General features: G+C 40.2%; 1 protein-coding gene across 1 annotated transcript in view; it reads left to right on the top strand.

The window, feature by feature from the left end:
- The first annotated feature begins 2033 nt into the window (after positions 1-2033).
- The window catches only part of LOC109922724 (probable ATP-dependent RNA helicase DDX17), a 36656-nt gene continuing 21901 nt past the window's right edge, over positions 2034-16788 (top strand). The window contains exons 1-7 of the mRNA XM_048617326.1: positions 2034-2091; positions 5669-5765; positions 6853-6934; positions 10200-10296; positions 11217-11350; positions 15791-15856; positions 16642-16783. Coding sequence (XP_048473283.1) covers positions 2034-2091; positions 5669-5765; positions 6853-6934; positions 10200-10296; positions 11217-11350; positions 15791-15856; positions 16642-16783 — 676 coding nt within the window. The remainder of the gene's footprint in view (positions 2092-5668; positions 5766-6852; positions 6935-10199; positions 10297-11216; positions 11351-15790; positions 15857-16641; positions 16784-16788) is intronic.

Raw genomic sequence — 16788 nt, 5'->3', positions numbered from 1 at the left:
AAATCGTGTACAGCACCTATAGTAGAAAGTGTTAGTTGAGTAGATAGAGATTAGACAGGCATATAGCAAAGGCAGTGTACTTATAGTAAGGTTTTCATTTTTGTATATACAGCGAACTTTGTTTTAACCAGTGCCTTATGAACTGACACTCTTGATAAACTGACAAAAATACTATACCTCAAATACTGTAAAGATTACTGTATTATTATCTAATTAGTATTGTTTTTAATTTATTTACCCCAAAATAAATATACTTGTTGTTCAATCAAATGGCCACATGAAATATCAACTGTTGATTTAATTTTGAGTCAATTTCTCATCAAATAACACGATCTTCCGCAATGTCTGAGGTAGTCAGTTGAGTGTGCCAGTGAGAAGGCTCTCTGTTGGTAAGTTTTATTTAAGGTACAGTTGCAGTATGATTTGATTTGTGCTGTAAATAAAGTTTAACAGTGATATGTATACCTCCTACATTATTTTTTCATTACTTGGTGTGTATTTTTACATTGATAATGTGGATAACTTGATTATCGAGAATATTTTGATCAATTGGCACATGCCTGATCCCATAAATACCATATAATAAAAAAATTTACTGTATTTAGACAAGCAACAAACGCCTGTTGAAAAGGTAGAGATTGGGATTATTTTCTGTAGCAGCATCTCCTAGAACTAAAAGAAATGAGCAATGAGCCCTGATTTTAGTAAACAATCTGAATATTTCACTAATAGTGACCATGATGTGATTGAGTTCAGCATGGTGTTAGATTGGGAAGAATGTGACATCACTACTAAGTTTCTAGATTTTAATACAGGCTGATATTAGCGTGATGAGACAGTTTCCCTTGTGAACTGGATAAAATGACAAATGAGAGATGTTATGAAATGAATCTGTTGTGATACAAAATCAAACCCTAAGAAGCAGTGGCTCTGCTAACCAAAACAGACGTGCACAATTAAAGAAATAAAAGAATATGAAAGGAAAGCATAAAATACACCAAAAAATACACCCGACACTGGCAAATGGAAGTGATATGAAAAGTAGTGAGGGGTGTCCAAATAGGTAGTAAGAAAGAGTGTTAAAAAGAACTTGCGGAGGGCAATAAGATGAGTTTTGCTTCTCATTTCCCTAATGTGGTTATCATATGAGCCTTTTAAACTGTCACTACCAAAATCACAATTGTCAATCAGGAAATTAAAGGAAAATATCAGTGTGCTGGAAATTGCAAGTATTGAATTGCTGTTATGAAAATAAACTTAGCAAAATAGCAGCCATGAAGAAAGTAATGGTCGAAAGGAATGACAAATCCCAGGACCAGTGGTTTTCAAATTTTGTTTAACTGACGATATTACGTGGCCCTAACTATGACGTTTTACAACTCTCTTGTTTCAGAACCTTCCTTTTAAATTGAAAAATTTATGTAGGTCGATTTGAAGCTGAGAGGAAAGCCAGAGAATTCTGGACCAGTTAGCCTAACATCTGTTGGGGAAAATTGCAAGAGATTTTTTTTAACAATATACAACTTCAAAGCTTTCAGCTGATCAAATAAACCCACAGGTGAACAGTAAGTCGTGACTAATGAATATAGGCCGAATCACCTACCTGTGTTCCGATTAAGCCTGCTCTACCATTCAAACGGATCGTATCTGCTCGGTTCTCTCTCTGCCATATTTTTCTCTTTGATATCATCAGTATCCTGAAACCTATCAATTTTTATATTGAGTGTGCTCAGTGATTTAGTTTCTACTGGCCTTTGGAGTAAGTGATTTGAATTTTTGAAGAGGTGATTAAAGTAAAGGAAAGAATGTTGTTACCTATGGATGTTGTTTATGTGGACTTAAGACATTTGATCAAAGATCGTCAAAAGAAATTGTTAACTGAAGTTGCACCTTATGGCATAGAGAATTATTGACCTGGTTAGGAAATGGATTGAGCAGCAAGAGACGACAGTAGGGATAATGAGCAGGATTAATGATATTTTGTAGGAGGTGTTGCAGCTTCAACTATTCACCATCAATAATAATGACTCATGATGGGGCAGAAAGTCACATACCCAGATTTTGCCAATGATGCAAAAGAGAAGTGTCATTGTAAGCAGTGTAGGTAATATTACAAAGCATTATAAAAAAAATTAATTGAGTAGAGAAAACCGATGAATAAAATTAAATGTAATCAAATGTTTAGTGATTCAATCAGGTCCTAAAATACTAAAATGGGTGACGTTCTCAGGAGTGGAAAGCTAGAAGCAACGGGGTCCAGATAGTTAGATTTCCTGAACAGATCAAGAGAAGCTGATGGAGCGTTGACTTTTCTGACTAGAATATATGGGTTAAAGTGGCACTTCAACTATACAAAACTGTGCTTACACCGCAACCAAGTGCAACTGGCAGTTCCTGGAACCATTTTGGGAAGGTTATTTTAGGCTTCAAGAATGCAGAGATGAGATTTACCAAAATAACATCTATTTTAAATTAAAAGGCATAATTAGATAGCTTACCTGAAACTAAAGTATAATTACTTGCAATAAATAGAAATTCTTAAGTACAGAAATCTGTTTTGTGCTTTCTACCAACCCCGGTCTGAAAATCAGATAAAATGGGAATTTTGCGTACTTTTTGAAATATTCAACTTTGGTGACAACTCCAGGAAAAGCACGGCTTAATTTTCAGCATATTACCCAAATGAGTTGTGACAGTTAAACTTCCACTTACATACACTCTCTCACAAACGCACACGTGTATGGGGTTAGGGAGAGTGGAGCATGGACAGAGCGGGTAAAGGGAAAGCAGTTCAGTAGTCTCTGTTCACAAGATCTGTTGAATTGGTTCTTGCTGGTCAGAAGGTTTCTCTGACCTTTTCCAATTCCTTCTGGTTTGCAAGAGGCACAGGATGACTGATTCACTTGTACAAGGTCTCTGACTTACCAATTGCAGTAACTATTGAATGAAAGATAAAGTAGATTTCTTTGGATTTAAATTAGGTTTTGACTACAGAGAACAGAGAAACAGCTCCTGAGCTAGTGGAGATCTGATCACTTCTCTGTATCTTGTTCACAGCCTCAAGTTACTCAGTTACCGAAGAACCAATCTCACAATTGCTAGCAAATGAAAGGCCTTTGTCATCAGCCACTGATCACTAGTCTATAGACCAATTAATTTCTTGCTGTTAACCAGTGTTGAATACGGAACCTCTTAGATTCAGTTCATCAAAATCAACATGGCTTTATGCATGGGAAATCACGTCTCACTAACATGATTTCGGTTTTTTGAAAAAGTGAAGATGATTGATAAAGGCAGACCAGTGGATGTTGTCTATATGGACCTCAGTAAGGCGTTCGACAAGGTCTCGCATGGTAGGCTGGATAGCAAGTTTAGATCACAAGGAAAACAGGGAGAGCTAGCCATTTGGATACAAAATTAGCTCGAAAGTGGGAGACAGAGGGTGGTGATGGAGGGTTGCTTTTCGAACTGGAGGCCTGTGACCAGCGGTGTGCTGGGTCCATTGCTTTTTGTCATTTATAAGAATGATTTGGATGTGAATAAAGGAGGAATGGTTAGTAAGCTTGCAGATGACACCAAAATTGGTATAGTAGACTGTAAAAAAGATGATCAATGAGTACAACGGGACCATGATCAGAGGGGCACATGGGCTGAGGAGTGACTGGCGGAGTTTAATTTAGATAAATGTGAGGTGTTGCTTTTTGTTAAGGCAAATTGGGCAGGACTTGTACTTAGTGGTAAGGTCCTAGGAAGTATTGCCGAGAAAAGAGATCTTGGGGTGCAGGTTCATAGTTTTAGAAAGTGAAATCGCAGATAGACAGGGCAGCGAAGAAGGCGTTTGATACGTTTGTATTTATTGGTAAGTGCATTGAGTATAGCAGTTGGGAGGGCATGTTCTGGCTGTACAGAATATTAGTTAGGCCACTTTTGGAATATTGTGTTCAATTCTGATTTCCCTGGTATAGGAAAAATGTTGTGAAATATGAAAGAGTTCAGAAAAGATTTACAAGGATGTTGCCACAGTTGAAGGGTTTGAGCTATAAGGGAGAGGCAGAATAGGCTGGAGCTCTTTTCCGTGGAACATTGGAGGCTTATAAAATCATGAGGGGCATGAATAGATGAGTAGCCAAGGTCTTTTCCCCAGGGTAGGGGAGTCCAAAACTAGAGATCATAGATTTAAGGTGAGAGGTGAAAGATTTAGAAAGGATCTGAGGGGCAGTTTTTTCATGCAGAGGATGGTGCCTGTGTGGATTGAGCTGCCAGAGGCGGTGATGGAGGCTAGTACAATTACAACGTTTAAAAGGCTTCTTGATGGGTACATGAATAGGAAGGGTTTAGAAGGATATGGACCAAATGCTGGCAGATGGGAAGAGATTAATATAAGATATCTGGTCACCATAGATAAGTTGGACTGAAGGACCTGTTTCCATGCTGCACATTTCTATGACTCTAACTGCAGCCTAATCTACAGTTACTGCTTGTTCAAGCAGCTCTTTAAATGACGCTTAACATGAGTGTTAAATTACTTGCTTTTCAAATATGCAGCAGTTGAGGTTTTTAGAAGTTTTTCTTAGTTTGGTCCACTTAAAAAGGTGCAATCTTTACAATCTAAAGCTATTTCTGCTCAATAGGGAGTCTAGGGCTAGGAGCATAATCTGAAATTAGGTGTGGACCCATGAGAAAATGGAAAATGCTTCTACCCAAAATCTGATAGTTTCAAACTTCTGCAAATGATAATTGATACTCGAACTACACTAGACCTTTTTGTCAGTTGGAGGGATTAAGGGATGTGGGACAAATAGGTGGTTAGGTTTCAAATCACCATGACTTGATAGAATGGTGGAGCAAACTGGAAGGGCTGCATGGGATCTGTGCTGGGGTGGCAACTGTTTACAATATGTTGATGACATTGAGTAAGAAAGCAGATGTACTGTAGCCAAATTTGCAGATAGAACATAGAGCAGTACAGCACAGTACTGCGGCGCACGATGTTGTGTCAAACTTTTACCCTAATCCTAAGGTCCATCTAACCTCCACCCCTACCTTATACTATCATCCATATGCCTATCTAATAGCCGCTTAAATGCCCCTAATGAGGCCGACTCCACTACCCTGTCTGGCAATGCATTCCACGCCCCTACCACTCTCTGAGTAAAGAACCTACCTCTGACGTCTCCCCTATATCTACCTCCACTCAGTTTAAAACTGTGCCCCCTCATAATAGCTATCTCCACCCTAGGAAAACGTCTCTGGCTGTCCACTCTATCTATACCTCTGATCATTTTGTACATCTCTATCAAATCACCTCTCATCCTTCGTCGTTGTAAAGAGAAAAGCCCTAGCTCGCTCAACCTTTCCTCGTAAGACCTCGCCCCCACCCCATCCACCCCATTCCAGGCAACATCCTGGTAAGTCTCCTCTGCACCTTTTCCAACGCTTCCACATCTTTCCTGTAATGAGGCACCCAGAACTGGACACAATACTCCAGATGTGGCCAAACCAGGCTTTTGTATAGCTGCAGCATAACTTCATGGCTCTTGAACTCAATCCCTCTATTAATGAAAGCTAATATACCATACGCCTTCTTAATAACTCTATCTGCCTGGGTGGCAGCTTTCAGGGAACTGTGCACATGAACCCCAAGATCCCTCTGCTCCTCCTTTTGCAGGGGAGAAAGAAAGAACTGTATTAGCTAAATCGGAGAAAAACTGCAGAACGCTGCAACATACTTGTTGGTACTTGTCCACAAAGCACAAAGCTAGCGCGTAGGTGCAGCAAGTAATCAGGAAGGCTAATGGGATGACGGCCCTTATTTCATGAGAGTTGGAATGTAAGCGTAGGGACCTCTCAATAGAATTGATCTTTCTCTGAACCTTCTTTGTAGCTGTAGCACTATATTCTGCATTCTGTTCTATTACCCTGATGTACTTGTGTAAGATATGATTTGTCTGGATGGCATTTAAAACAATACTTTTCACCGTATCTTGGTACATACGACAATAGTAAATCAAATCAACTCTTTCTGAAACTCTCCAAGGTGCTGCTGAGATCAGGGTCCCCTTATTTAAGGAAAGATTTTATTTCATTGGAGGCTGTGCAGAGAAAGTTCACTAGGATGATCACTGGTATGGATGGATTGTCTTGTGAGCAAAGGTTAACCAAGTTGGGACTCGACTGCTTGGAATTTAGAAGATTGAGAGGTGATCGCATTGAAACATAGGATTCTTAAGGGGCTTGATGCGGTAGATACTGAGAGGATGTTTTATTTCATGGGAGAGCATTGGACCAGAAGGCATAGTCTCAGAATAAAGGGGTGTCAATTTAAGACTGAGATGAGGAGGAATTTCTCCTGAGGTTGCATGTTTTGGAACCTTTGAAGTAACCTCAGCATTTTTTTCAAATTATAAATCTTTTGATCTGTGGGAGCAGAGTACTTGTGTATATAAACAAGGCTGAAACAGATTCCAAGAAAGGACAGGAAAGTAGACATAAAGAATGTTGGATCAGCCATAATCCTATTGAATAGCAGAGCTGGCATGATTTGCTGAACAACCTACTTTTTTTTTCCTTTTTATTATGATCTAACAGCATTCATATTTATCCCATGTGAATTGCACCCTTCTGAAGTGAGGTAGATGTTGTTTGGGGCATTCTAGCCATTTTCAGCAGAGGAAGCTACAGCATTGTAACAGATCACAGTTTTTGGATGACATCCTTTAAACTATGTGGCATATACCAGGAAATTTTAGATCTGTTTGAATAGAACGGTTCGTGAAAAATGAAATTAAATGCCCATTTGATGTGATGAAATCTATTGGATAAACTAAGCATCACCTTTATCTTTGAAAACAGGGTACTGAAAGGGGTAAATAAGGAATTCAGTGAGGTAGAAGAGGAAAGGGGTGTTGAGATGGATTTAAATAAATCATTGAAAGTAACATCTTGGCTGAGTATAGCAGTAAACAAGACATTGTAATTTATTTCCCAGCTTGGGGTCTTTTTCTTTAGAAGCAAGAAACCTTAGAAGTAACCTCAGCATTTTAAAAATTATAAATCTTTTGTACTGAGTAGACGTGGAGAAAATATTTCACGTTGTGGCTATAAATGCAGACAGTTATGTAAGAATAGACTAGGAAAGTAAGAAAGGTGATTAAACATAATCATGAGAGAAAAAAGGAATTGTAAGATATGTTGGGGATTGAGATGAAGTAGATAGAATGGGAGGAGACTTGTGGTTTATAAATAACAGCATAGACTCGCGTGGCAGGATCATCTTTATCGTATTCCGTGTACTTAATCCCTTTAATCCACATTCTGTTTTTAAGTGTTCTAGGACCCTAAGGGAATAAGTTATGAGGAAATGGAGTTCTGGCTTCTCAGTTTATGGAGTGGGAAGCTGCAGATGAGAAAGATAAAATGTTCTAATTGTTGATTAGTTTGATTTGTCTGCTGTCAGGTCTTTCTGTTTTGTGTTTATCTCTTCTGTGCCTGGAAGAAGATGAAGAATTGCAATTAAAATTGTTACTTGGGTGCTGTGTAAACTTAACCAGTTATTGTTATGCCACACTAGGGTAGCCTGCCTGGAAATCGAGTTCTGCTATTCCTGGAGATGTCACAAAAGTTCAAGTGGTATCTTTTGTGACTGGAAACCTGTATTCACTGGGGTTCTGTCCTTGTTGTTTGTGTTTTATATGAATGACTTTAATGTAGGGGGTTGATCAGTAAGTTTGTGGATTTTGCAAAATGAGTGAGGTGATAAACAGTGAGGAGGATAGCCTTCAAATTACAGGCGGATATAGATGGGCTAGTGCAATGGAATTCAGTCCGGATAAGTATGAGATGATGCACTTGGGTAGGACAAACCGCACGAGTGGGACTGAGATGCATTGAGGATCAGCAAGACCTTGGTACACATGTCCCTTGGGTAGCAGGACAGGTAGATAAAGTAGTCAAGAAGGTATATGGGACTTTTGCCTTTATTAATTGAGGCATAGAACTTAAGAACTGAATTGGAACATGTGCTGGAACTGTATAAAACATTGGTTAGGCCGCAGCTAGAGTATTGTGTGCAGTTATGGAATCCACATTATAGGAGGGATGTGATAGCACTGGAGCGGGTGGCAAAGAAATTTAGCAGGATGTTGAAGAGTTTCAGTTATGCAGAGAAATTGGACCGACTAGTGTTGTTACCCATGGTGTGGTGGAGATTGAGAGGGGATGTAATTTACAAAGAGCAAGAACAAAGAAAATTACAGCACAGGAACAGGCCCTTCGGCCCTCCAAGCCTGCACTGATCCAGCTCCTCTATCTAAACCTGTCGCCTATTTTCCAAGGATCTGTATCCCTTTGCTCCTTGCCCATTCATGTATCTGTCTAGATACATCTTAAATGATGCTATTGTGCCCGCCTCTACCGCCTCCGCTGGCAACGCGTTCCAGGCACCCACCACCCTCTGTGTAAAGAACTTTCCATGCGTATCTCCCTTAAACTTTTCCCCTGCACCTTGAAATCGTTACCCCTAGTAATTGAGTCCCCCACTCTGGGGGAAAAAGCTTCTTGCTATCCACCCTGTCTATACCCCTCATGATTTTGTAGACCTCAATCAGGTCCCCCCTCAACCTCCGTCTTTCTAATGTAAATAATCCTAATCTACTCAACCTCTCTTCATAGCTAGCGCCCTCCATACCAGGCAACACCCTGGTGAACCTCCTCTGCACGCCGTCCAAAGCATCCACATGCTTTTGGTAATGTGGCAACCAGAACTGTACGCAGTATTCCAAATGTGGTCGAACCAAAGTCCTATACAACTGTAACATGACCTGCCAACTCTTATCCTCAGTACCCCGTCCAATGAATGAAAGCATGCCGTATGCCTTCTTGACCACTCTGTCGACCTGCCTTGCCACCTTCAGGGTACAATGGACCTGAACACCCAGATCTCTCTGTGCATCAATTTACCCCAGGGCTTTTCCATTTACCGTATAGTTCACTCTTGAATTGGATCTTCCAAAATGCATCACCTCGCATTTGCCTGGATTGAACTCCATCTGCCGTTTCTCCGCACAACTCTCCAATCTATCTATATTCTGCTGCATTCTCCGACAGTCCCCTTCACTATCTGCTACTCCACCAATCTTAGTGTCATCTGCAAACTTGCTAATCAGACCATCTATACCTTCCTCCAGATCATTTATGTATATCACAAACAACAGTGGTCCCAAAACGGATCCCTGTGGAACACCACTGGTCACAGTTCTCCATTTTGAGAAACTCCCTTCCACTACAACTCTCTGTCTCCTGTTGCCCAGCCAGTTCTCTATCCATCTAGCTAGTACACCCTGGATCCCATGCAACTTCACTTTCTCCATCAGCCTACCATGGGGAACCTTATCAAATGCCTTACTGAAGTCCATGTATACGACATCTACAGCCTTTCCCTCATCTATCAACTTTGTCGCTTCCTTAAAGAATTCTATCAAGTTGGTAAGACATGACCTTCCCTGCACAAAACCATGCTGCCTATCACTAATAAGCCCATTTTCTTCCAAAAGTAAATAGATCTTATCCCTCAGTATCTTCTCCAGCAGAACGCATTTAGGTGCATAAAGTAGAGTGGCATAGATAGGGTAGACAGGAGGGGACATTCCCCTTGGTGGAGGGATCAGTGAATAGAGGCCATATATTTAAGATAAGGGGCAGGGGGTTGAGAAGGGATGTGAGGATTAAACATTTCACTTGAGAGTGGTGGGAATCTGGAACTCACTGCTTGTGTGGGTGTTAGAGACAGAAACCTTCATAACATTTTTAGAAGTGTTTATAAGTGTACTTGCAGTGCCAAAGAAAACGGGGCTATGGGCTAAGTGCTAGAAAATGTGTTTAGAATAATTAGGTGGTTGTTCTTAACTGGCGCAGGCTTGATGGGCCAAAGGTACTTTTTCGGTGCTGTAGTTCTGACATTTCATCAGTTAAGTACTCTGGTTTAAAAACAGAAAATAGAAATGCATGGTCCTAACACTGTTAATTTGTGAGTTTAACCCAGTATTGGCAAACTTTAGAATGCATTTGAAGTAGTAAGTGTCTAAATTGCAGAGGTATTGCCACTAAAAGCTGGGGTCCTTGTCCGCCTGCTAAGAGTCTGGATGACTTGCTAATACAGCTGAACTGTTTTAATTGAAACTGCTTTTTGACTTTGTTGACAGTATGATGTCGAGGACTTTCGCAGAAAGAAAGAGATTACAACAAAAGGAACAGACTGTCCAAAACCAGTGTTCCAGTTTCACCAAGCAAATTTCCCTTGTGAGTGTCGTGTGCAATGAAGATTTGCCTCTTGGAGGTTTTTCTCGATTGTGATCTTTTGCTTCCTGCTTTATGTCTTCATATATGTTACATTTGTGTGTGTACCAAGTGCTTACATGTAAAATTTAAATGTGCAGAGGGTGTTTTGAAGGGAAGCCTTGGACTCTGGATTTAGAGTCATGGGTTGTTTCAATTTGATTTACTATTGTGTATGACCTTGAAACAGGTGAATTGTGTAGTTAAGATTGTCAGCAAATGTGCAACAATGAGATCACGTTAGGTAATAGATTCCAGGCAGGTTTATTTAAATATTGATGTTGTAGTTTACTTAGAGATCCAAAATGACCATAGATTTGGGGCTTGCCGAGGCCCTTTTTCTTACATCCTGTAAGAATAATGAAAACCAAGACTCCTATCGTGAATTGTATTCTTTCAAATGGTCATGGGCTGTAATGTTACACAGGCCTAATAGGTGTTAGGTGTTAGTTAGGTGATTTGCTGACGGATGCAAGTGGCAGGGTTTTAAACACTAAAATTAAGAAATGCGGGCTATATTTCGCAGCTCTGTCTGCATCCAATGTGTTTAGTTATTGAACTTCAGAGCTGGAAATAAATTACAACAGAAATGTCCAGTATGCAGAAAGAAGAATAAAACACAGTATATACATGTTCTCAGAAATATGGTGGAAAATAGGCAATTGCTATGTATTTGAAGTAGTGTAATTGGAAAAATAATAAGAACACTTTTTATAGGTCTCACAACCACTCTTACGTATTCCCTCTTCTCTGTTCCGTTCTCTTTTAAATTACTGGTAATCTATAATTTTCTTGTTCTGATAAAGTTGCCCTGAGGGTTTGATTTCCAACATCTGCCCTTTTGATGATTATAGATGTTGTTGTGAATGTTTCTCTGTTCCCAGCTTATGTGATGGATGTTCTGTGTTCACTGAATTTTGTGGAGCCGACACCAATCCAGTGCCAGGGTTTTCCAGTGGCACTTAGTGGGCGTGACATGGTCGGAATTGCACAGACTGGATCTGGTAAAACTCTGGCTGTAAGTATTTGCAATTTTCCTTATTTAAAATTTAATGATTCTTGGGTAGGTTAGTTGTAACCAGTTTAAATTATGCCTTGAAAATGTATTCATTTGAAGTTATTCAACTTTCATTTATGTTACTATCTATGAGAAAACCGCTGTTTGGTTATGAATTGCTGCAAATATTTCTTTAAACATCACTAGCTGCAGAAAAGATCAGCCTTTTTCTTTTCTCATCAAATGTGTTATTGGCGCAGCCAAGGAGAGATTTTGTTACTCTGGACCTTTTGAATTTTTCATTCATGGTTGTCTTTGAAAAGTTTATACAAGATTTACGTTAAATATATATATGGATTCAGAAAGCATAGATTTTTTTTTGAAGTTAATCAGCACAGCTGGTGGGCATCAAATGGACGGTTCCTGTTTGTCATTGCAAGATTTAGATTTGACATTAAAACTACACCCCAGAATGGCATTCTTTACTGACACTTGCGTGAATTAGTACTTTGCTGGAAGTTCAGTTTGTGGTCGAGACTTTAAAAGTGTTTTGATTGTTGTCTCAGTGGATGTGAAAGATGTTATATCTAAAGAAAAGTAGGGAATTTTTGGCTAATATTTATCCCATAACCAAAAGTAATTAACTGACCCCTCAACTGAGTGCTGCTTGTATTGTACACAGACTAGGTTATCACCTGTAAAACAGCTGAGAAAGACGCTGGATAAATACTCTCACTCTCTTTGCTAGTCTAGAATGATCATATTCGAATGTAGTTTCACTGGATAATGCAGGTAGCAGGACCACTGCTACAAAATGTCATGTGCTGCTGTTGTCGAGTGCTGGGAGCATTAAGTCAGTTTACTGCTTACATAAGACTAGCACTACAGTTTCCGTTCAACTCCCCACAATCATCTTGAGTCTCTGACTGATAATGCAATCAAATGTTACCAAGTATTTTCGAGTCAGTTCACCAAAGGTGTAAACCAGGACCTAACTTCCTGGTCCTGAACATCTCTCTTGATGCTGCTGTGTCCTTTGCATACTCATGAGTGCCACCTTTGTGAGAAACCTTGTCTGAACCTAGTGGATTTATCTACTTTTTTCGCAAACGCAAAACTGAATTCAGTCAGATTGCCTTGGATAAAGATTCATACATTGGCTGTTGACGAGTAATGAAGCAGATTTGTTTAAATAAAGCTAAGAACTGTTGATGCTGGAAATCTGAAACAAAAACAGAGGTTGCTGGAGAAACTCAGCAGATCTGGCAGCATCTGTGGAGAAAAAGCAGAGTTAATGTTTTGGGTCCACTGATGTTCATCAGAACAAATAGTAGTGGAAAAGGTGGTATATATGCTGAAGATGATGGGTAGGCGGGGTAAAGGAGTCAGAGGGTAGGTGGAGATGGAACCCAGAGGGAGAGAAAGACAGGCAATCAGGAGGATGGACAGTGGTATGCCAGGAAGGAGAAAAGTTGAAAATATGGACCATAAATAGGCGAGAATTGGTTGGGTGTGCTGAAACCTGCCCATGTGATGTCAAGTTCTAGGGTGTGGGGCTGGGTAAAGAACATGGAAGGTGGTGTTCAGGCCCTAAAAATATTGAACTCTATGTTAAGTCCTGAAGGCTGCAGGGTCCCCAACTGGAAAATGAGAGCTGTTCTTCCACTTTGCACTCCCAACACCTCTTTACGACAATTACTCATGCAGTCATAGAAGGTGTAACACTGGCTTGTTTACCTAACTATCCAAACCTCCAGACACACCTTCCAGGTGAAGCAGAGGTTTACCAGCATTTCATTCAGTCTTACCTATTGTATTTGCTGCTCACAATGTGGTCTCCTCTACATCAAGATGAAACACAGGCTGGGTGACTTTGCATCTGCAATTCTGTCTGCAAAATGACTCCAAGCTTCCAATTACATGTCACTTCAACGCACTGTTCACTGGCCAACATTTTTGTCTTGGGCCTACTCTAGCGCTGTCTCTCCACAGATGCTGCCATGGCTGGATGACGGTAGAGGATTTGTTTCAACACCACCTCTGTTCTTCTTTACCTCTCTTGATCCCTTTGTTACCTAGCATCTCACTTCTCCACTCCCCAGTTTGTTGCCAGACGTGGTAGGAATTGTTTCACTGTAATATATCTTGTGCAACGTATCTGCCTTGCCCTGAATTCCCACCTATATGCGATTAGCTATGTGTCTGAAACTCAATCTGCCCTTTTATCTCAATTTTTAAAAAATGTTCCTTTCTGTGTGAAGCTACAGGATATTGAACATTGTGAAATGAATACTTCTCTTTGGTCTTCACTCTGGTAAAGAAGACTAGGTATGGAATTCAGTAAAAGGGACTGTTGAGGAACTTGTACATTTTGTTATAGGAAATAGGGAAGTATTGTAAGCTCTGATGGGCTTAAAAACGGACAAATCTCCTGGCCCAAGTGAATTGCATTCCAGGCTGCTGTGGCAGGCGGGGCAAAAAAATTACAGGGACTCTGACCCAAATTTTTAATTCCTGTCTGGCACCGGGGTGCCAGACGTCTGGAGGACAGCTAATAGGGTTCCACTTTTCAAGAAAGTTTGTAGAGATGAACCAGAAAATTATACACCAGTGAGTCTCACATCAGTGATAGGGAAACTATTGGAGAAAAGTCTGAAGGAGATAATTAGTATTCACTTGGAAAAGCATGAATTTATTGGGGAAAGTCAGCGTGGCTTTATCAGAGGGAGGTCATGTCTACCAAATTTGTTAAAATATTTTGAAAATGCGATCCAGTGTATGGATGAGGGAAATGCGGTTGATGTAGCTTAAACAGATTTTAGCAACGCTTTTACAAAAGTATCACATGAGAGACTGATTGAGAAGGATAAAGTATATGGTATTCAGGGAAGCATGGTGAGATGGATCAGAAACTGGCTTAGTAATAGGACACAAGGTTGTCCGAATGACTGGAGGCCAATGTCCAATGGTGTGCCACAAGGATCAGTACCGGGACCCTTATTGTTTGTTATGTAAATAAATTATATAGATGCGAATGCGGGGGGAATGTTAAGCAAGTTTGCTGACAACATCAAGATTGGTACAGTGGTTAATAGTGAAGAACATAGTTTTAGGTTAGAGGAAGATACAGATGCATTGGCTGGATGGACATAGCAGTGGCAGATGATACTTAACCATGTTAAGTGCAAGGTGATGCACTTTGGAAGAAGAAACAAGATGATGGAGTATTTAATGAATGGCAGGACACTGGGTAGCTCAAAGGAGCAGAGGAATTGTGGGGTGATTATTCACAGATCCCTGAAGTTAGCAGAGCACATGAATAGTTTAGTTAAGGAGGCATATAGGACAATTGCTTTCGTCAGTTATGGCATAGAGTATAAGAGCAAGGATATAATGTTGGAGTTCTACTGGAAGGATGTGATAGCACTAGAGGGGGTACCGAGGGGGATCATCAGGATGTTACATGGGTTGGAGCAATTGAGCTAGTGAGACTCGATAGGCTTGCGTTGTTTTCTTTTAGAATAGAGAAAGCTGAGGGGGGAACGTGATTGAGGTATATAAAAGAGAGAGAATGGAAAGGGTAAGTAGGGAGCAGCTGTTCCCCTTGGTTAAGGGGTCAGTCACAAGGAGACATACTTTCATTGTGTGGGGCAGGAGATTCAGAGAGGATTCGAGGGGGAAAAAATTTCTTCTCTCAGAAGGTGGTAGGAATTTGGAATGCAGTGCATTGGAAACTTTACAATGTTTAAAATATATTTGGATGAGCACTTGAAATATGACATTCAAGGATCTGGGACAACTGTAGGAAATTACGATTAGCCACCTTTAGTTGTAGTTATTGTTGGTGCAGACTCGATGGGCTGAAGGGTCTTTTCTGCACTGCGTGACTTTATAACTGTACTGGAATCTTGGGTTGTTGTCATTTATTTCCTATTGTCAGCTGCCTTTGGCATTAGTATTGGGCCTCTTTAGTGAACCCACAGTGTTGACCGTAGGTCAACTGGTAGCACTCTTACCTTGAGCCACAATTTGAGTTCTGATCCATTCCAGAGACTGGGTGAAGCAGCTATAGATGGTTGGCCATAGAGCATAGTCCTGAAGAATTCGTTGACGCTGGGGAATGGGATGATTGGCCTCCAATCACAATGTGATATGCTTGTATCAGGTGTGATTCTAGGCACTGGGCTTTTGGTGTCTCATGCACGTATGGTTGTAATGTATCAAAATTTATTAGAAAACCCACCAGAGTAGTTAATAAAATTGTAGGCATGTTTGGTGACAGGAATGGACACTGCTAATATATTATGTGACCTAAATCTAGATTGTTGCTGCAGGGGTGGGAAAAGAAAACTTTCCCATCAAGAACTTTATTGTTCACCTAAGTGTTTAATAGTTTTATGAGTAAATGTGTAACATGGTTAGATTGTTGCAAAGAATTGTAACTGAATTTTTATTTTCCAGTACTTACTGCCAGCCATTGTGCACATCAACCACCAGCCATTCCTGGAGCGTGGCGACGGTCCCATTGTGAGTCCTTTACTTTAAACCCATAAATATCAAACCCCACTTCTTTAATTGAGCAAATAATCTAGTTTGACAGTGCAGAAAAGCCTTGGGGGAATGTTGGCTGTTAAAAATGTGGTTGTTTCAATGAGATGTTAATCCGAGATACAGCCCCATTTGTTCAGATGAAAAGAAAGACTCCCCTAGTAAGAAGCTGTTCCATTCCTCAATTCAACATTTCCTCAACCAAATATACAGAAAACAGGTTTAGAGGCCATTCTGATTTTTTTGTGTGCGTGTAAGCTTCACACCCTCACAAAGAAATCAAAAGCTGCAAGTTTTTTGCATGTGAATGCTTTGCCAGTGGAAGCTTTTGCAACAAAATAGTTTAAATTTTCAAAGTGAAGATTAGCTAAATATTTGAACCAAAAAATCCAGAATTATGGGATATGTGGGTAGAGAATGCATTGAGAATTAGTTTTGCAATTAAATTGATTTTTCTTATGATCCATATCATTGGAGAAAGCACTTTAGCTGCTTCCCACATCTGTCATCCAAACTTATTAATGGGAGATCACAACTTGATAGGAGGCTTCCATCAGCGAATAATGCATTGCGTAGAGGAGAAACCACAAAACTTTCATTACCCCTTTATAGCTTTATGTGAGAGTTTTGGCGGAGTTGGGGGGGAGGTTTTAACTTCAATATTACTGAAGAAAAGAAAGTGTCAGTGATTTCATTTACACTTAGGCTTTATCCAGAATAATAGAACATCTTATGTTCTGATTGCTGGTGTTCCCTTTTCACAGTGCTTGGTATTGGCACCAACTCGAGAGCTAGCACAACAGGTTCAGTTGGTTGCAGAAGACTATGGGAAATCTTCACGTATAAAGAGCACTTGTATTTATGGAGGCGCGCCTAAAGGCCCTCAGATCCGGGACCTAGAAAGAGGTATG

Source organism: Rhincodon typus, chromosome 37, assembly GCF_021869965.1.
Source record: "Rhincodon typus isolate 14 chromosome 37, sRhiTyp1.1, whole genome shotgun sequence".
NCBI lineage: Eukaryota > Metazoa > Chordata > Chondrichthyes > Orectolobiformes > Rhincodontidae > Rhincodon > Rhincodon typus.
This window is presented reverse-complemented; position numbering and strand designations above follow the sequence as displayed.